Source organism: Ailuropoda melanoleuca, chromosome 3 (genome assembly GCF_002007445.2).
Source record: "Ailuropoda melanoleuca isolate Jingjing chromosome 3, ASM200744v2, whole genome shotgun sequence".
Taxonomy (NCBI): domain Eukaryota; kingdom Metazoa; phylum Chordata; class Mammalia; order Carnivora; family Ursidae; genus Ailuropoda; species Ailuropoda melanoleuca.
Window position 1 is genome coordinate 5,359,628 of NC_048220.1, and position 21,026 is coordinate 5,380,653.

General features: G+C 47.2%; 3 protein-coding genes across 12 annotated transcripts in view; 2 read left to right on the top strand and 1 right to left on the bottom strand.

Moving 5' to 3' along the window:
• The first annotated feature begins 3,934 nt into the window (after positions 1-3,934).
• On the top strand, positions 3,935-6,450 carry LOC100465603 (transmembrane emp24 domain-containing protein 9). 2 transcript variants are annotated; one of them, XM_019804682.2, is made up of 5 exons: positions 3,935-4,215; positions 4,587-4,687; positions 5,060-5,131; positions 5,703-5,849; positions 5,987-6,450. In XM_019804682.2, the coding sequence occupies exons 1-5, from the start codon at positions 4,086-4,088 to the stop codon at positions 6,134-6,136; spliced, it is 600 nt and encodes a 199-aa protein (XP_019660241.1). In that variant the 5' UTR covers positions 3,935-4,085; the 3' UTR covers positions 6,137-6,450. The 2 variants fall into 2 exon arrangements, with proteins under 2 accessions (XP_019660241.1, XP_002924109.1); XM_002924063.4 differs by having other exon boundaries at positions 3,940-4,215; positions 5,006-5,131; positions 5,987-6,446.
• A 134-nt stretch (positions 6,451-6,584) lies between these two features.
• LOC109490357 (transmembrane emp24 domain-containing protein 9-like) lies at positions 6,585-17,799 on the bottom strand. Its single transcript, XM_034655724.1, has 4 exons — positions 17,719-17,799; positions 9,075-9,258; positions 8,818-8,907; positions 6,585-7,829 (listed from the first exon to the last, which is right to left on the bottom strand). The coding sequence occupies exons 1-4, from the start codon at positions 17,797-17,799 to the stop codon at positions 7,801-7,803; spliced, it is 384 nt and encodes a 127-aa protein (XP_034511615.1). The 3' UTR covers positions 6,585-7,800.
• The window catches only part of YTHDC2 (YTH domain containing 2), a 77,035-nt gene continuing 73,685 nt past the window's right edge, over positions 17,677-21,026 (top strand). For 4 of the 9 annotated variants that reach the window (XR_004623954.1, XR_002143689.2, XM_019804686.2 and 1 more), the window contains exons 1-2: positions 17,678-18,187; positions 19,752-19,842. Coding sequence is in view for 4 of the 9 variants with exons in the window: in XM_019804686.2 (XP_019660245.2) it covers positions 18,004-18,187; positions 19,752-19,842 (275 nt within the window). In the remaining 5 variants the exon portion in view is untranslated. Of the gene's footprint in view, positions 18,188-18,287; positions 19,014-19,751; positions 19,843-21,026 lie in introns of those variants that run through there. The other 5 variants (XM_019804684.2, XM_034655878.1, XM_034655879.1 and 2 more) reach the window with 5 other exon arrangements.

Consider the following 21,026-nt stretch of genomic DNA (forward strand, 5'->3'; position numbering starts at 1 on the left):
TATTCCAACTAGTCAATCCTAAGCCTGCTCACCTTGCTCCCCACACCCCCCCATTCCTTCCCATGAAACTACAATAAAGGCTTTCACCCATGCTTTCCTGTCACTCCCTCTACCTCCTGACTGACCCTGGTGCTGTACCCTGTGGCCCTTGCGTGGTGTGGTATACCCCCTCATCTTGAGAACTATGGGCAAGAAACTATCTTTTAATGGCAACCATCTCCTAATCTGTTGGCCTCATCATACGGGAATAAAACCTACATTTGAATACAGGAAAAGCAGAGACATGGGAGTGGCTATGGGATAGTGAGGGAGGGGAAGGTGGGGACAGAGGAAGGGAAGGGGGAGTAAGTGTGTCATTGTCTGCATTTGCCATCTTCCTCCTCTTTGTTCCAATTTGGTCTCCCCATCACGCCCCTTCCCTCCCTTTTATCTGTTATTTTTTTCTTATCAGGGGCAATGAATGACATTTGAACTTTGAACCTGAAGAATGAGGCCTCCCATATGCAGGAACGATGGAAAGGCTTCCTTCCAGGGCAGGAGCAATTACTGGTTAGGGAGCTTGACAGAAAGGATTGGCAACAGAAGATGTTCTGAGAAATCTGCATCCCATGTCCGGGTTCATCTGTGTGACCTCAAGCATGAGGAGAAAGGATCTGCCCTGGGCGGGGGGAGCTGAACCCAGGAAGTGTCCTGGTGCCTCGGTCAAGTCTGTGCATTTCTTTAACTGTCCAGAAGACATGTTTAGAAGACAGAGAACTTTGAGGGGACTGAAAACATTTTACTGCGGGAAAATATCATGACATTTTGGCCGTAGTAGAGCTGAAACTTAGATGGGCATGTGCGTAGCGTTTGGCCGCATTTCCCCCAGAAGTCCTCTGAGTCTTGGGGTCAATGGTTTCCTCACTCTCAGGGACTGAGGCACAGCCCGGCCACTCTCCAGATTTGCCCCACCTATGGGAACCCCCAAAGTGTTGGGGGGCAGGAGGACACAAGTCCTCTGTTAGGGTTCAGTCAGGCACAAACCTGTGGGACAGACTGCCCAAAGCCCCAGGAGGGATGGATTGGAGACCCAGTGAGGCTCCTGAGAAAACTCACCAGGAGTGTAAGGATCCTGTTAGAGGGACCACTGTAAGCCTAAGGAGGGTGGTGAGGCAGGTTCAGTAGAACGTTGTTTGTGATATCCCTGAATTCAGCAACACCACCCCCACCCCCATGTCTAGGTTCTGGAATAGAGAGCACAAGGAAGAGAATTCTCATAGGAATTCTCTTTGTAGAGATGGTCACAAGGAATAGAAGTTGTTTTTCTACCAGGTGGAACCTGTTTTACATCAGGTGTCCCTGATGCTGAATTTTTTTAAAAAAGTTTTTTTATTATGAATTCTATCAAATCTACCACTATATGAGTGGAAATTAAGTCTTTATGCAGTTTTATATGCTGTAATATTTCTTCAAATAAATCTCCCCTTAAAAAAAAAGCCTGCCCAAGTCTGAGGTCTTGGGGGAACCACAGATGAGGCAAGCAGATGTAGCATCCCAGTGTCTTCTTTGAGTTTCACAAATGGCACTCAGGTTCAGTGACTTTGGCAGCCATTGTGGAATGAGTTTTTGCCAAGTGGGAAGATCCCAGAAGGGTGGATCTCCCTCCCTTCTTTCCTCTCTCCCTTCCCTCCCTCCCTTCCTTCTTTCCTTCCTTCTCCTTCCTTCCTCCCTCCCTCCCTCTCTCTGTCTTTCCCTATCCATCTATCTATCTGAGGGAGAGAGAGAGCACATGAGCGAGCGCATGTGGCTAAGTGCCTGAGGGGAGGCACAGGGAGAGGGAGAAGCAGACTCCCCGCTGAGTGCAGAATCCCCTCCCCCTGCCGACCCCCATGAGGCCCTATCCCAGGACCCTGAGACCAGGACCCCCGCCAAAGTCAGATGCTTAACCAACTGAGCCACCCAGGTGCCCCCAAGTTGTTCTATTTTTAACAAAACACTTTTGCTATTTGGACAGTCATGTTCCCCCTTCCAAATGTCTTGGTTCAGGGCCTTGACATCTCACTGGTGCACTATCTCCTTACATACATGTAGCTGCAAGCATTTTCCACTTTTGACCCTTTGGGAGATTCCTCTGGGTAGTCTGGCCAGTGGACCACGCCCACGGCCATGCAAGAGTGGTATTCACAGTGTGGTGTGGGGGCTGGTACTGGTCTATGTTTGTTTTAGGTCTGCAACGAGGTAAGTACAGAAACTGAGTAAGCGTTTAGGAATTTTTACAGAAATTTAATATTGATGTGATATCCAAGCACGTGATTAATTTCATAGGGGTATTGGCTTGTGGGGGGAAAAAGAGTATTGGCTTTTGAGGGATTCCAAATTTTATTAAAAACATAACAGAGCCAATGCTTTACTACAGGTGGTGGTACTGGTCTAGAGAGTAGCTACGATTCAGCACCACGGACAGCACCTCAGCCTCCCAAGCCTAAATCCTGGCTTTTCTGCCTATGCTCCCAGCTCTGGCTAAATCCCTTGGTGAACAACTACCTCCCAAATCCAAAAGATGCTTTTTAGTTCTTGTCTTATTTAACTTTCTAAAGTATGACTTTTATTAACATCCTAATCTGTCATTTTTGTTTAATGATCATTCCTGGTGAAGAAATAAAAAACACTCCCCTAGGATTGCCAACGAGCTACACCACTAAAATGAGGGGACCATTCCTGGTAACTAAAACATATTGTCAATCTTTTTTTTTTTAAGATTTTATTTATTTATTTGACAGAGAGAGGGAGAGAGAGCACAAGCAGGGGAAGCGACAGGCAGAGAGAGAGGGAGAAGCAGGCTCCCCGCTGTGCAGGGAGCCTATGTGGGGCTTGATCCCAGGACCCTGGGATGATGACCTGAGCCAAAGGCAGACGCTTAACTGACAGAGCTGGGTGCCCCCATACTGTTAATCTTAAAATACTGTATTCATCATCATCATCATCATCATCATCACATAATGCTGAATAAATTGATGAGCATCTCTTATCACCAGGCACTAGGAGTGGAAGACTTCATCCCATTACCTAGGTTGGGCTACAGCTTTCTATTGACGTGTTTGGGTCTACACTGTTCTACCCAAGGCATTGTGAACTTTGGAATTCTCGAGATTTGCTTTTTCTGGGTCCCCATTTTGTCATGTTGGCTCCACCCTCCCACCCCTTTCAGTTGTGTACCCCTAACCTTTTCCAGTGGCTTGCTTGCCATCTTCTTTTCCCTCCGGGATCACCCACAATCTCTTCTTGGTCCCTAGTGCAGAGAAAAGTACTCTGGGTGAAGGGCTCCCCTGTTCAAACGGGCTTGGCACCTCCTGTGCCCTCAGATTCAGCCCATTTACCTCCTCTGTCCATGTTCCTATAACTTTTCTTCCCCCAGTCCCTTAACTGGCCTACTGGCTGCTAGGCAACTACGTCTCCCTGCCTCAATTGCTCTTGTTCTCCGTTGCTCAGGGAGATTTTAACCATCCTTCAAGGCTTAAGTCAAATCTACCCCTTTCATGAAAACCGCGACATTTCCCCCTCCCCTTCCTGAGTAACTGCTTCAGGCTCTAAACCCCACCGGGCTTCTCATTCCGTCTCGCCATGTCACCTCCATGCCCCAATCAATTCTAAGCTCTCCGAGGTTCAAGTCCAGGTAATAAACTTCCCATTATCCCCATCCTTTCCTCACACATCTGGGGTGGCTGCCCTGCAAGTTCCAGAGGGCAAGCCCCCTCCTCTCTCTGAGGCTGTCACCCCAATCAGCGATGGGCTAACAGCACCTACGCCTCCCTGAATTCCCGTGCAGAGTAATAGACGCGGGGCGGAGGAAAGAGCTCTAGAACCTGGCGCGGGTTTGGAGGGCGGGGCGCTCGAGTGGCCCCTCCGCAGCGTGGGTCGGCGAGAATGCGCCGGGGGCGGGGCCGCGCGGGGGCTCCCGGGAGTTGTAGTCCGCGTTCGCAGTCTCCGCAGGCTCCGCGCGGAGACCGGTGGACCCGCCTGGGAAGGTGGCGGGGGCCTGCGCGGCTCGAGGAGCTGGGCCCGGGGCTGGCCCCGGGCGGGGATGGGGCAGAGCGCAAGCAACTGGTATGGCCCTGCCGCTGCTGCTGGGGCAGCTGCTGGCGCTCGTGGGCCACGGGGGCGCGTTCTACCTCGAGGTCCGCGAGCTGGAGGAGAAGTGCTTCATCCAGGAGATCCCCGATGGTACCGTGGTCATAGGTGCGCGTGCCGGCCACTCCCGGCCTTGCTCTCCCTGCACCCAGAGGCCAGAGAGGGGAGGGGAATGGGCCGCCGTGGCAGCAGCTCAGGCCCGCACCTTCCCTCCCCTGCGGGGGGTGGGCTGGGGAGGAAGGGTGGAAAGCAGTCTGGCCAAGGCATCCTCTCTCTTGCCTGTGCGGGGGCCAGGGGCGCGGAGGAGGCAAGTCTGATGTAGACTCGAATGATGCCAGGGGAGTGGTGGTGCTGGAGAGGGGAGGAGAGGCGGAGGGCGGTGGTCGGGCTCCTCAGACTCGAGATCTTCCCGACCCCCCCCCCCCCATTACTCGGTCATGGGGATGGACGGGAATGCACATCCCTTGCCTCTCCATTAGGTAACTACAAGACGGAGCTATACGACCCTGCTATGGAAAAGTACCAGCCCTCCCCGCAGTGGATCAATCTGTTCGTGTTTGTGAAGGACCCCGAGAACAAGGTGAGGCGGGCCTTTACCCCTTGCGCCCCGCCTCCCCAGGCCCCAGCATCCATGCATAGCCCTCTCTGGTCCTTCATTTCTTGCAGAAGGATCTGTCTCCTCACAGGCAGGCTAGCTCAAGGAGGACCGTGGTCTTTGCAATTTTGTATTCTGTATTAACCATGCTGGTATCTGAGACTTTCCAGCCAAACCGATGCCATGCCCCGCATACCCAGCCCTCTGGCCTGTGGGGGTCTGCACCTGGGATACCCCCAGAATTCTCCTGAAAGCAGCTACACGGCTAACTTCTCTGTGCTCACTGGAGGCTGCTTCCCCTAGAACCTCCTGGCCCGGCAGTACGGCCCTCAGGGCAGTTTCACCTTCACCTCCCAGTCTCCAGGAGAGCACCAGATCTGCCTCCACCTTGAGTCCATCCGGTTCGCCCTCTTCTATGATGGCAAGCTGGTGAGTGTGGCAGGCGGGAGGCCCACCGTTCCCAGGGGTCAATTTCTCAGCCTCTAGAATAAGAAGGGTGCGGTGGCTGGTGCCTATTGAGCAGGGCTGGGACTTGACCTGAAGTAAGCATCCCAAGAACCCCTCCTGAGGATGAAAGGGGACCTTGGGAGGGAGTCACTCTGACTTAAAACTCTCCATTGGCTCACAGCCATCCCTAGGATAAAGACCAAGCTTCATAACGTGAAGTTCAGAGCTCTTCTGCAACTGAGCGCTTCAGGGCTCTCCATTGTCACCTCCCCATACAGAACTTCTAGTAAACTGCCTGGCTCAGAGTCACACCTCTATTTCTCTGCACGTGTTGTCCCATTCTTTGTGTTCTGAATATAGAACTCCACGCAAGCAGGGTCCTGATCTGGTGTTTTGACCGTCCGTTCCCCCCCCCAGGCAGGGCCAGTCACCAAGTCGGTGTGTGAATGGAATTGCTAGTGGCAGGCCCAGACGGGGATGTAGAAGCTAGATTTCTGGCGGGTTCTTGGAGCTAAGCTCCCCGACCCTCATCCCGGGTTCTCCCCTGTTCCAGGCCATTCACTTGGACATGCAGTTGGGTGAGCACAGCAACGATTATGCGGAATTTGCGGCCAAGGACAAGCTGACGCAGCTGCAACTGCGCCTACAGCAGCTAGTGGAGCAGGTGGAGTTGATCCAGAAGGAGCAGGAGTACCAGCGGGTGAGGGGGCTGGGTTGGCACAGCTGGGACAGGGGATGTGTGACCTCCTGGGAAGTGGCTCTTCCAGCTCTTCCCCTGTTGGGGGTGAAATTCAGTTCTCAACGGGCGGGCATCTTCTCCCTTCTCTCCTCCCACAGTGGCGGGAGGAGCGCTTCCGGCAGACCAGCGAGAGCACCAACCAGCGGGTGCTGTGGTGGTCCATTCTGCAGACCCTCATCCTGGTGGCCACAGGTGTCTGGCAGATGCAGCACCTCAAGAGTTTCTTTAAAGCCAAGAAGCTGGTGTAGGGGGGCCCTAGAGACCTAGCCCCAACTCATTCCCCTTCTGTTAACTGATGGAAAGTGGCCGGCCTGGTCTATCTCTTGGCTCCCAATCCCCCAACCCTGGGCAGGGGGGAGGACAGAGGGCCTCTTTGAACTGGTTTCTCAGCCAGCCCTTGGGAGAGGATGGGTTTCCCGCTAGACGCTTGGTCGGGGAGCTGCAGGATTCTGTGTGGCTCTATGCTGCTGAGGAGGAAGGTGAGGGTGCCCCCACCCCCCTGGCTAAACCGGCTGGAGGAACTGCCCCAAGATGGAGAATTAAGAGTGAATATAAACTGCACAGTTTCTGACCTAAACGCTTATTGTCTCCCGCTCTGCAATTCATTCTGGTGTTTGGTTTCTAACCAGATATTAACGTGCATTGGTGGGGACTGATCCCGAAAAGGATGGGGTGAAGAAAGCCTATTCTCCAGAAACCTCAGCAACCTGTGGAGCCCTTGCCAGAAAAGTCCAGTTTGGGCCCACCTAACGGGTAACCTGAGTACCTGTGGTGATCCTGTGCCTGTCTGTGGGCTCCAGTCAGGTTCATGAGCTATTATTCTACTCTAGTTACGTGGACTGCTGGCTTCTTCCAGGAAATCAGATGGACACCTCTGTCTTCGTACTATTTTTCAACCAACCTGTGTCTCTCTTTATGATGTCACAGGTTAATTTTTTTCAGGAGATGCTTTCTTTTCTTCTTCTTTTTAAAAATAGGATTCCAAGTAATTGTTTCCATTATAGTCAGCATCTCCTGTAACGCAACCTCCACATCTGGTTTGATGACCAGGCATCTGTGCACCCCCTGCATCTGCCTGATCTAGCCCACATCCTACCCCTGCTGGTTGCCCTGTTGTAATAGTCATCTCTCATGTGAATCTGACATTTTCTGTTATAAGGAAATTCACTGGTTGGCACCCTCGACAAAATGAAGTCCAAATCATCAAGGCCAAGGATGTCAATAAAGAGAACCCCCCCCCCATGAGGAGGGGATGTGGGGACAGCCCGAGCACTTGGCCCCGGAGACAGACACATCCTCCCCTAGGATATGCTTGAGGAACACTGCAAGCCTTGGAGATTTGCTCATTTGTGGGTGTGGTCATAACTGGCCTCTGGAAAGTACGAGTGGACTGAGCTGAAGGCTGGGGAGGGTGGGAGACCACTGGAGAGTAACCTCAGACCAGAGTATGTGATCTTAGGGCCCAATACCCTTACCTGAAAGGTGTGTGTGTGTGTGTGTGGGGGGGTGCTCTGCTCTCTGCCATCAGAGAAGCGGAGTGATCCAGACAGGCACATTCTTGCGCGTGGAGCCTATGGTCTGATACCAAATGAGGCGAGGCTCAAACAACAGGTAAAGGTGATGCGTGCTTCTGAGAAGGGTATGCGCTAAGAATGATGTGATACTAGCTCTGGTCTAGTCTAGATGGTCAGGGAAGGCTGCTTTTTAGAACTGCATTCATGACTAGGAGTTAGCTGGGGGGAAGTGTGTTGGGCCAGAAGGAATAGCACATACAGAAGGCCTAGAGCAAAAAAGAATATGGCAGTTTGAGAAACCAAAAGGCGGCCATTATATCATAATCCCGACTCTAAGAGAGACCACAGAACAGATCTGGTGTTTGCCGGGGGTATGGGAGGTGAATTTGAATCTGACTTCAGAGCCATACTGCCGGGCCAGGATGACCTGCAGAGAAAAGCTTTCAGTGAGTGTTGGGGGCGGGCGGGATGGGGTTGGAAGGAAACTGGGCTTCAGGCTCTCGGTGCCTCAAAGTTGGCAAACAGAGCCCTAGGCACCTCACCACACTAAAAGGTCCAGAGCTGCTCCCCAGCAGTTGCCAAAAGCTTGTCTGAGAACTTTCTGGGGCACGGGTGAAGCGTCTGAGATGGAGCTGACATGTGACTGCTCTTGGGAAGGGCTCTTTATTCAGCACTCCTGCCATTTCTGCTCTTTTGGTATGTTCCTTTTTATTTTTATTTTATTTTTTTTAAAGATTTTATTTATTTATTTGACAGAGATAGAGACACCCAGTGAGAGAGGGAACACAAGCAGGGGGAGCGGGAGAGGAAGAAGCAGGCTCATAGTGGAAGAGCCCGATGTGGGGCTCAATCCCAGAACGCCAGGATCACGCCCTGAGCCAAAGGCAGACGCTTAACCGCTGTGCCACCCAGGCGCCCCTGGTGTGTTCCTTTTTAAACGAAAGATGACAACTAAAGATTTTTTATTCTTTTGCTTTAATATCCTTATTTGTCGAAATTAAAAGCTACTCATTCGTTTTGGAAAGCACCCCGTTCTGTGAACTCCTGAAGTCTAGACGTCACAGCATTAGAGTTAACAAAATTCTTTGATGGCCAGCACCACAGTTAACCCACCAATCACGCCTACAAGACAGCTAGGTTTCCATCTCACAGGCCAGGAAAACGGCTCGGGCAAGGAAGGGACTTGGCTGAGTCCTGCAGCAGTCGGGAAAGGAAGAAGCAGAGAGCAGCCGCTAGCACTGCAACAGCCCAAGTTTGGCCTAGAGCGAAAATCTGGGATCTTCTCAGCAACAAACACCCAACTATGTTCAGCAGTTGAGCGGCTGTGGCGAGTAGGAGGGGAAGTACCGGCACCTGCCTGGTCTGGCGCCAGAGTGCAGAGAGGAGGGCTCGGCGGGGCTCAGGGGCCGGCTCACCTTGTCCTTTGGGGTCCTTCACCGGCACGAACATGCCAAGCCCGGGGGGGCGGCTGGTACTCCTCCCGCTGCTTGTCATACAGTTGCGTCCTGTAGTTTCAGAAGCACGGCGAACCCAGGTCAGAGGAGCGCGAGGTGGGGTCGAGTCGGCCTCCGCCACGACGCGGCGAGACCGGCTGCTCCCCGCTCTGGAAGAGCGGACTCTCCCGCGCCCCCCGCCCCAAAAGTTGTTCCAAAGTCTCCCCATCCACCCGTACCTATAACCATGGTCTCGTCCGGAATCTCCTCAATAAAGCACTCCTTTTCGGTCTCCCGGATGTGGAAGTAAAGCGCGCCTCCACGGCCGCAAAACACCTTTTCCAGACCCGCTCTGCGGTAGCCTTGCGCTTGTCCCCAGAGCGCCGGCGGCGGCAGCGCGTAACCTTCTCGCAGCCGCAGGGCCTGCCGGGAGGGCGAGTTCCACTGACTGGACTACAAGTCCCGACATGCCCTCGGCCCTAGCGAAGCATTACCTGATAAGCCTCTTCTGCTCACAGTGGGATTGGGGGCCCAGAATTGAAACCTTCTTTCCGTTGACTGTCGTGGGGCCGGCGAGTGGTAGTGATTATTAGCTTTCTACAAATGCTGGAAGTAACAAAGTATGTTTGTGGTGGCAGAGTGACTTATAAGCAGATACAGGATTGAAACCGAGGATCCCTGACTTTTCTCCATGTGTGTGCATTTTTACACTTTGGGCTTGCTTCTATTTTTAAAAACTGAACTTTGAGGGGGTCTGGGTGGCGCAGTGGGTTAAGCGTCTGGCTCTTGATTTCAGCTCAGGTTTTGATCTCCTGGGTCCTGAATTTGAGCCCTGTGTTAGGCTCCAGCTGGGTGGGGAGCCTACTTTAAAAAAGCAAAAAACAGGGGATCCTAGGTGGCTTAGTGGATTAAACACCTACTCCTGATTTCTGCTCAGGTCATGATCTCAGGGCTCTGGGATTGAGCCCCCCGCCCCAGGATCGGGGTTCCAGGTGGAATCTGCTTGAGATTCCCTTTCCCTCTTGTTTTGCCGCCCCCCCCACCCCAGCCCCAGCTCTCCCTCTCTAGAAAAAGTAAAAACAAACAACTTTGAAAAAATGACACAAATGGTGATCTGGTCTGTATGGTCCCAGTTTCTGTTTGTACCACCTCAAGGTTTCATAGAAGTTGGAGGTTTTCTCTCTAATTTGGGTTCTTTAATTTCCACACTCTGGTCGAACGTTCTTAACCTTTTTAATCTTTGCGAAACCAGTGAATGAAAAGTTGTATTTCCTTTTATTTTCCATTTATTTTCTTTCCTTCCTATCCTTTTCATTTTTACTTCCTCAGATGCTGAGTGTTTCTTCTCGGTCATTTGATTTCTTCTGTGAATTGCTGGTTGTGTTTTCTTAGCTCTGTTATAACTACGTGCTATTAGTGCTGCTGTAACCACTATTCAAAATTATTTTTTTAAAAGATTTTATTTATTTGACAGAGAGAGAGAGCACAAGCAGGAGGAGCAGCAGGCAGAGGGAGAGGGAGAAGCAGGCTCCCCACCAAGCAGAGAGCCCGATGCGGGTCTCGATCCCAGTACCCTGGGATCATGACCTGAGCTGAAGGCAGACACTTAACGGCTGAGCCACTCAGGTGCCCTGATTCGAAATTTAAAAAATGATTACATAATTAATAAATTATAATATTTAATAATAGTTTCTAGTATTCTTAAAATTAAACTTTTTATGTTGAGATAATTATAGATTCCCATGCGGTTGTAAGAAACAATGCAGAGGTGGGGCACCTGGGTGGCTCAGTTGGCTAAGCATCTGCCTTCGGCTCGGGTCATGATCCCAGGGTCCTGGGATCGAGCCCCATTTCTGGCTTTCTGGTCAGCGGGGAGACTACTTCTCCCTCTCCCTCTGTGCTCTCTCTTTCTCTCTTTCATATAAATAAATAAATCTTAAAAAAATAAATAAAATAAAATTTATAAAAAAAAAAAAAGAAACAATGCAGAGGGATCCAGTGACCCATTACCTAGTTTCCCCCATGGTAACATCTTGCCCAAGTATAATACAATATCATAACCAGAATATTAACATTGATACAGTCAAGACATGGAACATTTCCATCACCACAGAGATCCCTCATGTTGACTTATTATACCCACACTTACTTCCCTGTTCCTTCACCCAATCTTTCACCCTAGACAACAAGTAATCTGTGTTCTCCATTTGTATAATTTTGTCATTTCAAGAATGTTATATAAGTGGAATCATGCAGTATGCAACCTTTTGAGATTGGCTTTTTTCATTTAGTATAATTCTCTGGATATTTATTCAGTTTATTGCATGTTTTCACAGCTTCTTTTTATAGTAAGGAGTAACCATCACACACAATGTATAGAGATACAATTCTGTGATATTCACAACTGAAAGGGTAAGAACAGAGCTGTTAAAGGAGCAGAGTTTTTGGGTGTTACTGAAGGTAAACTGGTATAAATTCAAATTAGGGTGATATAACTGAGGATGTTAAATGTCATTCCCATGGTAACCACAAGAAAATAGCCATAGAATATATATTAAAGGAAATGAGAAAGGAATTTAAATGTTTCACTGCTAAAAAATTAACTAAATGCAAAAAAGACAGTAAATGCAAGACATGAGGGACAAAAAAGCTATAAAGCAAGTATAAAACAAATAGTAAAATGACAGAAGTCCCTCCTTATCAGTAATTGCTTTAAATGTAAATGGATTAAACTCTCCAGTGAAAAGACAAAGATTGGCAAAATGGATAAAAGCCATGACCCAAGTATGTTGTTTAGGGGAGACTTGCTTTAGATCCAGAGATACAAGTGAAAGAATGGAAAAGGCTATTCCACACAAACAGTAACCAGAACAGAGCAGGGAGACTATAGCAGTATCAGACAAAATAGACTTTAAATCGGAAAAGGTTACAAGATACAGTAATGGCACAAAGAGAGTCATGTGGATCTATGAAACAGGATAGAGAGCCCAGAAATAAACCCCCACTTATATGGTCAATTAATGCACAACACAGGAGGCAAGAATATATAACGGAGAAAAGACAGTCTTTTCAGTAAATGGTGTTAGGAAAACTGGCAGCTACATGCAAAAAAAGAAACTGGACCACTTCTTACACCACACACAAAATAAATGCAAAATGGATTAAAGACCTAAATACAAGATCTAAAATCATAAAACTTCTAAAGGATAACATAGGCAGTAATCTCTTAGGCATTGGCCTTAGAAACATATTTATGGAAGGGAAGGGAAGGCAAGGCAAGGCAAGGGAAGGAGAAGCAAAAATTAACTGTTGGGACCAGGTCAAACTAAAAGGCTTTTTGCACATCAAGGAAACCATCAACAAAATGCAAAGGCGACCTACAGAATGGGAGAAGACATTTGCAAATGATATTTCTGATAAGGGGTTAATATCCAAAACATATGAAGAACTCATACAATTCAACACCAAAAAAAAAAAAAAACCAAACAAAAACAAAACCCAAACCAACCACTAAACAAACCAAACCTCCCAAACAATCTGATTAAAAAATAGGCAATGGAGCTGAATAGACATTTTTCCAAAGAAGACATACAGATGGCCAACAGACACATGAAAATATGTTCAACATCACTCAAGATCAGGGGAATGCAAAACAAAATCACAATAAGACATCACCTCACAGCAGTCAGAATAGCTAGAATTAAAAAGACAAGAAAAAACAAGTGTTGGTGAGGATGTGCAGAAAAGGGAACTCTTGTGTGCTGTTGGTGGGAATGTAAATTGATGGCAACCATTGTGGAAAACAGTCTGGAATTTCCTCAAAAAATTAAAGATAGAACTGCCATCTAGTTCAGGGGCACCTGGATGGCTCAGTCAGTTAAGCATCTGCCTTCGGCTCAGGTCATGATCCCAGGGTCCTGGGATCAAGCCCTGGATTGGGCTCCCTGCTCAACGGGGAATCTGCTTGTCCCTCTCCCTTTCCCTCTGCCCCGCTCCTTGTTTGCATGCACATGTTCTCTCTTTCTCTTTCACTCTCTCGAATAAATAAATAAAATCTCAAAAAAAAAAAAAAAAAAAGAACTTACCATGCAGTCCAGTAATTCCACCACTGCTGGATACCCAAAGAAAATGAAAACACCAATTTGAAAATATATGTACCTCTATACTCATTGCACCATTATGTACAATGCCAAGCATGGAAGCAACCTGTGTCCATCGATAGAGAATGGATAAAGAAGAAATGGTATATATATGGCATATATATACAATGGAATGTCACTCAGCCTTACAAAAAGAATGAAATTCTGCTGTTTGCGACAACATAGATGGACCTAAAGGATATTATGCTGAGTACGGTAAGTCAGACAGGGAAAAACAGACACCATATGATTTCACTTATATGTGGAATCTTTTTTTTTAGAGATTTATTTGAGAGAGAAAGAGAGAGCAGGAGCAGGGGGGAGGGGCAGAGGGAGAGAGAGAGAAGCAGACTCCTCCCTGAGCAGGGAACCTGATGGGGACTCGATCCCAGGAATCTGGATCATGACCTGAGCCAAAGGCAGATGCTCAACCAACTGAGCCATCTAGGTGTCCCTTAAAGATTTTATTTATTTGAGAGACAGGGAGAAAGAGAGAGTGCATGCATGAGTGGGGGGAGGGGCAGAGGGAGAGGGAGAGAGAAAGAATTCCAAGCAGGCTCCATGCCCAGCATGGAGCCTGACACAGGGCTTGATCTCACAATGTTGAGATCATGACCTGAGCTGAAATCAAGAGTCAGACGCTTGATCAACTGAGTCACCCAGGTGCCCCTATAATAAGTCTTTAAATCAGGTAGTGTTAGTCCTCAAACTTTTTTTCTATTTTCAAGTTGTTTTGGCTATTCTAGTGCATTTTAATATGAAGCATCAGCTTGTTAAGTTTTTTAGAAAAAAACCTGCCCAGGGGCCACCTGGATGGCTCAGTTGGTTAAGTGTCTGACTCTTGATTTTGGTTCAGGTCATGATCTCAGGGTCCTGGGAATGAGTCCCGTGTCAGGCTCTGGGTTCAGTGGGGAGTCTGTTCGAGGATTGTCTCCGTCTCTCTTTGCCCCCCCCCAAATAAATAAATCTTAAAACAAAGGGAGACAGAAAAAATGTGGGATTATGATTGGGATTTTGATTGGGATTGTGTTGAATTTGTAGACCCATGTGAGGAGAACTGCTATCTTAACATTATTGAGTTTTCTGGTCCCTGAACACAGTGTATTTTTTCGTTTATGTAGATCTTTAATTTTTCTGAGCATGTTCTTTTGTAGTTTTTGATTATTTAAATCAATTGGAATAAGATAATTCAGTTTCTTTCTTGTACATGTTTTGCTAGTTATTTGTGGTTAATTACAGTGAAAGGTGGGGCCAACATGAAAATGACACATATCATTTCAACTCACTAAACATTTGCCAGAGCTAATGGTATGTTCCCACCCAACTGTAAGGGGGCCAGGAAGTACAATTCTGCTAGGAAGAAGGAAGAAAACCAGAAATATTTGGTGACCATCACTGAGGACTATCATGATACCCTTGGTGGCCTACCCAACAGCCATTCCCTATCCCTCACTATTTGCTAAGAGAACCCCAATTCTGTCTCCTCTCTTCTGGGTGACATCTGGTTTAGGAAAGACTGGACTTTTCATGGTAATCCCATTCATTCCTATTTGGGAGTGCATTAATCGTGTTCTGGCTAAGAGATGTAAGGACGTCTATTTCTGGAACTTCTGGGAAGGTTTTTCTCTCTCTCTTAAAGGAGGTCATCAGACAGTAGGCACTTCTCTTTCTTGCCTTTATCTGATGGCGTGTTATGATGTGATGACTTGGAGCTGTAACCAAGAGGGGAGTGGCAGACGCTAAAAATGGCAGGGTGGTAAGCTGGATAGATGCTGGATGATTGAAGGCTTTGGTGTGTCGTGTTGAAGTAATCGGCCACGGAACCACCCTACCCCTAGACTTCTTGTTATATAAGGTAAGAAATGTCCTTACTTTGGGCCTTTTTTTGCTTGGGTTTTCTGTCAGGTGAAGTAAAAAGCATCTAACTCTACTGGAATGCTAGGCTGAGTCAGGAGCTGGGAATTGTGGTAAGCGCTCCATCCGCATAAAGTTAATATAATCTAATTTCATCCTTATAAGAACACTGTGACATAGACATTATCATATCCATTTTGTGGGTAGGGAGGTTAAATCATTGCACGAGGCCACACAACTCTAAGTGGTAGAAACAAGGACGATAGCTTTAGGTGTATTCTATGCAAAGGGTAACTTGAAATCATTTGTGAATATTGTATACCTTCCCCACTTTAATTTTTCTCTGTGGCATATGTAAAAAAGTAGAATTGCAGTGTTTCACCCTAAGCACCCAGAAATTTCCAGGGGTGTGGAAAAATACCAGAGAATGTAGAGCTGATTTACCTTACGATTTATTGCTATCTAACTTTAGGCAAGTATTCTTCTTTTTTGTTTTTTTAAGATTTTATTCATTTATTTGAGAGAGATAGATAACAAGGGAGAGAGCATGAGTGGGGCGCAGGGAGAGGGAGAAGCATCTGAGCTGAAGGCAGGTAGATGCCCAATGGATTGAGCCACCCAGGTGCCCCAAGTATTCTTTTTTTATTTGAATGAATATGTTCCATACTCTTACCAGGCACCACGAATAGAGCATTTAGGCATTCATCCAAAAAGAAAGGAAAGAATGACTGGGCACCTGGCTGGCTCGGAGCGGGGGGGAGACTCTTGATCTTGGGGTTGTGAGTTCGAGCCCCATATTGGGTGTAGAGATTCCTAAGAAAAAGAAATAAACTTAAAAAACACAAAAACAAAGGGAAAGGAAAGAGTGTAAAAAGGAATACAGCATGAAATCAATGCTTGATACTTACATATTACATCATATTCACAACTACCCTATGACTATTGAATATACATGTTTACAGAGGGGAAATCTGAAGGTCAGAGTAAAGTAGTCAAGCCACAAAGCTAATACATGATGGCGCCAATAAATGGTGGAACTATGACGTTTTGGAGTGAGACTGAAAACAGCTATGTGCCTGACCCCTTATAAAATGTTTTATCACTACATATTTGGTGCATCCAGATATTATCTACCATCTGTGTTTTGTCTTGGAATGAAGCTACGCTTCGTCATAGGCTGGGTCTGCTTTCTATCTCTACCTCATTCATTACTAATAGCATGGCCTTGGGCCAGTTATTTTAACCCCATCCAGCCTGCTTCTTCATCTGTATTATCTGTATCATGAGGTAATATAACTACTTCATATGGTTTTGTGAAGCTTGGGAAAATAAAGACAGTGCCCCTGGGCACTTTATAAATGGCGGGTATTATTATGGCACATCTAAAGAAATTACGATACACAGAGATCCAGGTAGTAGTAAATGTTCACACAGTTCAGAGATACCTATGCCGGGGCCAGAATATAGCACTATTTCTGCAACAGGCAGAAGACATGCATAGATATTTTTTCCAAAGAAGTTACCCAGATGGCCAACAGACACATGAAAAGATGCTCAACATCACGCATCATCAGGGAAATGCAAATCAAACCCACAATGAGGGGCATTGGGGGCCTTCAGCTGGTTGAGTGTCCGACTCTTGATTTTGGCTCAGGTCATGCTCTCAGTGTAGTAGGATCGAGCCTTGCTTTGGGCTCCATGCTGTGTGTGGAGCCTGCTTGGAATTCTTTCTCACTTTGCCTGCCCCTCCGGCCTGCCAGCCCCAGTGTGCGTGTGCACGTGCACACACGCTCTCTCACAAAACAAAACAAAACAAAACAAAACAAAACAAAACAAAACAAAACAAAACAAGAAACGACGATGAGATACCACCTCACACCTGTCAGAATGGCTAAAATTAACAACGCAGGAAACAACTGATGTTGGCGAGGATTGGAGAAAGGGGAACCCTCTTGCACTGTTGGTGGGAATGCAAGCTGGTGCAGCCACACTGGAAAATAGTATTGAGGTTCCTCAGAAAGTTAAAAATAGGGCCACCTGGGTGGCTCAGTCGGTTAAACCTCTGGTTTCAGCTCAGGTCAGGATCCCAGGGTCCTGAGATGGAGTCCTGCATCAGGCTCTGATCAGCAGGGAGTCTGCTTCTCCCTCTGCCTGACTCCCCCTGCTCTCTCTCTCTGACAAATAAATAAAATCTTAAAAAAAAAAAAAAGTCAAAAATAGAGCGCCCCTACCTCGCTTGTATTTTTAAAAGGATCACTCTGGTTGCTCTCTGCAGGATGGACCATGGGAAGACCAGAGTGGAAGCAGTTAGGGTGGCTGGGATTAGGTTTATGGTAGTGGAATCGTATACAAGCAAATTCTCATAATCTTCTTTGACCTCCAAAACGAAAGAGTTCCACTTTCTTTTTCCATCATTGCATGTGGCACTTACAACTATCATTTAAGCATGTACTTTTTTTCTTTTTAATTGTCTGTCATTCTCATTTAGGGTCCCCACATAAAATACAGGCCCTCTGTTACAATCTCATTTCTGTAGAATAACTTTTTTTACTTCATGTTTCCAAATATTGCATGGGAAATACAAAAAAACTATTCCTTATCTGAAATGCAAATAAAAGGGCGTCCTGCATTTTTATGTGCTCAGTCTGGCAACTCCACCCCCGCTAGAATGTGAACTCCACGAGGGCTGGAACCAGGTCTGTCTGGTCCCACGCCTAGGTCGCGGCGCGGTGCCTGCCGGGCACACAGTGGGAGCCCGCACCGGCTCACGGAAAGAATTAATGAAGAGTTTAAGGAAAGAGTGGGTGACCGAATAAAAGGATGCACGGGAGCCCCTTGGTGCGGTGGTGCGGACGGGAGAAGACGGAGAGTACCTGCTGCGTGGCGGTACGACACTAGCCGGCAGCGGCCCGGAGGCGAGGAGCGCCCGACGCGCTGAGGTCACGGGCGCCCGTGGCCCTGGTGACGTCATCACGCCCGCGCTCTCCGCTTCGCCGGGGCTTCTTTGGCGCCGGCGCCTCCTCGGCTGTTGTGGTGACGGGGGGTTTCTGGTGACCCCGGCTCAGCGCAGGCCGCCTGCGGAGGGGTCCAGTCCCGGCAGTGGCCCTCCGTCCCTGTCATTGACCGTCCGCCCGCAGACCTGGCCGCTCCCCTGCGGGGAGAACTTCTCAGGGCCATGTCCAGGCCGAGCAGCGTCTCCCCGCGGCCGCCCGCTCCTGGCGGCGGCGGGGGCGGCCCAGCTCAGTGCGGCCTTGGGGGCGGGGGCCGGGCCAAGGGGCTGAAGGACATTCGGATAGACGAGGAGGTGAAGATCGCAGTCAATATCGCTCTGGAGCGCTTCCGATACGGGGACCAGAGAGGTGAGGTTCCCAAAAGGGACCCCGCCGGCTACCCCGCCTCCCCCACGCCGGGACCCACCGTGTGAAAGGGGCCGCCTGAGGGGGGGGGGGAGGGAAGGCCTGGGCCGCCCTGGGCCCCCGGACCCACTGGAGCCCGCCTCCCCGGCGGGCAGGGGCCGCGCTTGGTAGAGCTTGGCAGGGTTAAAGCGCTTGCCTGGCATTGATCAGAAGGTGGAAAGAGTCGCGTTCTTCCAGAGAGAGGCCTGTAGGCAGCTTGGGGCGTAGAAGGCACAGCTTTTAGGTATTGGTACCCCTCCCCCCCCCTTTTTAAAGGAAATTGTGTTAGGCTTAGCTGAGGCTAATGTTTACACTACAGAAGTAGAAGCGCAGAGGATATCAGACAGATAAATGCATTGGCAATGCATTAGTGTTTTAAATCCCGAAAGCATCATGCTTAAACGCTTCAAAAAATTAAACTGGTTTTGGTAGATGAAACGTCTTTCACACCTCTTAAGGATCCAAAGCTAATTGGCTTGGGTCATACAGTGCAGAACCCGCAGCAGAGCCGTGGTGAACCGTACAACATACTAGGGCCCATTCCGGTTTGCTGGCCTAAGTAGGGGACCCTTGACTCGGGCACCATACAGGCCAGAACAGGCAATGACTTGGACAGAGTGAACTTACATGAAACCAAGCCTTCGCAATATGAAGCAACAAATCCAGTCTGAGATAGTGGAACACGAGTTATGTACAGTTTTGAAAACAAAGACAATGGAGTTGGACGTTGAACATTCGCAATACTTGAGCATCGCTTATCACCGAAGGAAACGAACCTTTTGTTAAACAAGTAAGGACTAAACTAAGTTAAAATAGTAAAATATGTTCGTCAGTCAGTCATCATACCAATTGAAGATGCCAGCGCAAATAAGAGGAGTATTCTTTGGTGAACAGGAGAGTCCTCTATCGTGTTTAAGATTTAATTTTTATTAATTTGGTAACTCTGGTAGACATTCAGTAGTTAATTGAGTTAATATCTACTTTTCACATAGAATGACCTTTTCACATAAAATCACATATGCTTATATGATTTTTTTTTTAGAGCGCTTGTTGGGGGAGGGGCAGAGAGAGGGAGAGAGAGAATCTTAAGCAGACTCCATGTCCAGCACGGAGCTCCACTTGGGGCTGGATCTTACAACCCTGAGATCATGACTGGAGCAGAAATCAAGAGTCAGGTGCTCAACTGACTGAGCCACCTAGGCACCCATTTTTTTCCTATTTTATATCTCTGTTTATTGAAGGATCTTTTTTTTTTTTTAAAGATTTTATTTATTTGACAGAGATAGAGACAGCCAGTGAGAGAGGGAACACAAGCAGGGGGAGTGGGAAAGGAAGAAGCAGGCTCATAGCAGAGGAGCCTGATGTGGGGCTCGATCCCATAACGCCGGGATCACGCCCTGAGCCGAAGGCAGACGCTTAACTGCTGTGCCACCCAAGCGCCCCTGTTTATTGAAAGATCTTGAAAGAAAATTGTGTATTCCTAAATGGTACTTAGAGTATGTGTGTGTTTTTCTTTTTCCCCATGTAGAAATGGAATTTCCTTCTTCTTTGACCAGCACTGAAAGAGCCTTTATTCATCGACTGAGTCAGTCTCTTGGTTTGGTCTCTAAAAGTAAAGGGTAAGCTGATAGCTTTTCTTATTTAAAAAGAATTATTTACCAAAAAAAAGAGAGAAATGTTCCTGATTCTATTAAGTTGTTATTCCTGTTTTAGATTCACGTTCTTAATTATATTATACATAAATTGATTCATGTCTGTACCAAACTCAGCTCTTTGCTTTTCCTCCTATCTTGCCTTTTTTTCTTTTCCCTTAGGGGTTTAAAAAAAAAAAAAGTAAAATTTAAAATGTAAGAAAAATAGTTTAAAAGCTCAAGTGGCTTGCTTGAGGAAAATGTTTTCTTTTTTCATAGAAACTAAGTCTCCTTTTTAAAAAAGAATGGATGGACTAAAGATAATAAGTACAATTATTTACAGAACTATTTCTTTTAATGTTACTGTACTGTAATGGTAACTTTAGAATACATAATCATTGTTTTCTTTCCTACCAGCTCAAGAATCTGATGATTAGAAATGACTAAATAAAATGGACCAGGAAGAAACAGTATATATATGTTGAGGGCCACTGATCTGTAGGGGAAAAAAGTCATTTGAACCATCCAAATTGAAGAAGTCTAAAATTACGTGGAATGATTTCGTTTTGGGAATAAGGATGGTGGGATTGATATATAGCAGGGTTTCTCAGTATTGGCACTGTTAACATTTCAAACTAGGTAAATGTTGTGGAGGGCTGACTTGTGTATTGTAGCATATCTAACCTTACCCAGTAGACCTCCACCCGCAGTTGTAACAACCCAGAATGCCTTTAGACATTGCCAAAATGTTCCCTAGGGAGCAAAATTGCCTCTGGTTAAGAACCAGGGAGGGGGAAAGAAAGATAAAATTTCAGCCTACCAGGGTTTAGGTTAAGAAGAGAGAAAACAAAAGATTATGAGGTCAATATTTTCAATAAACAGCAGGGAGGTCCTAAGATGAAAGTATCTGATGTAAGAATGTCTGCCATTTGAATGCCCACAGCGATACATTACTGAGTAAGATGGGATTTAATTTAGGTGAATGTGTATTTTGAACATCCCTAAGGCCAGTGGTTTAAATAGTGGTAGGTTTTAAGCATGCCTGTATCATAGTCCTTTGGGTAAGTGAAATACTGCGCTTGCAAGTTAAAAGAGTATGGGGCCATAATCCTTTATCCAAAAACACATAGAACAAGTGGATTTTGAGGTTTAGATTTTAGAAACATTTTAAG

What these genes read in the sequence shown, in the direction of transcription:
- LOC100465603 (XM_002924063.4), top strand. Translation starts at nt 4,086, where the DNA reads ATGGCCCTGCCGCTGCTGCTGGGGCAGCTGCTGGCGCTCGTGGGCCAC. An exon ending in TGAAGGACCCCGAGAACAAG is followed by an intron (nt 4,688 to 5,005) that starts GTGAGGCGGGCC and finishes TGCTTCCCCTAG; the next exon opens with AACCTCCTGGCCCGGCAGTA. An exon ending in AGGAGCAGGAGTACCAGCGG is followed by an intron (nt 5,850 to 5,986) that starts GTGAGGGGGCTG and finishes CTCCTCCCACAG; the next exon opens with TGGCGGGAGGAGCGCTTCCG.
- LOC109490357 (XM_034655724.1), bottom strand. Translation starts at nt 17,799, where the DNA reads ATGACGTCACCAGGGCCACGGGCGCCCGTGACCTCAGCGCGTCGGGCG. An exon ending in GGACGAGACCATGGTTATAG is followed by an intron (nt 8,908 to 9,074) that starts GTACGGGTGGAT and finishes CTGAAACTACAG; the next exon opens with GACGCAACTGTATGACAAGC. An exon ending in GAAGGACCCCAAAGGACAAG is followed by an intron (nt 7,830 to 8,817) that starts GTGAGCCGGCCC and finishes TTTTCTCTGCAG; the next exon opens with GTCATCCTGGCCCGGCAGTA.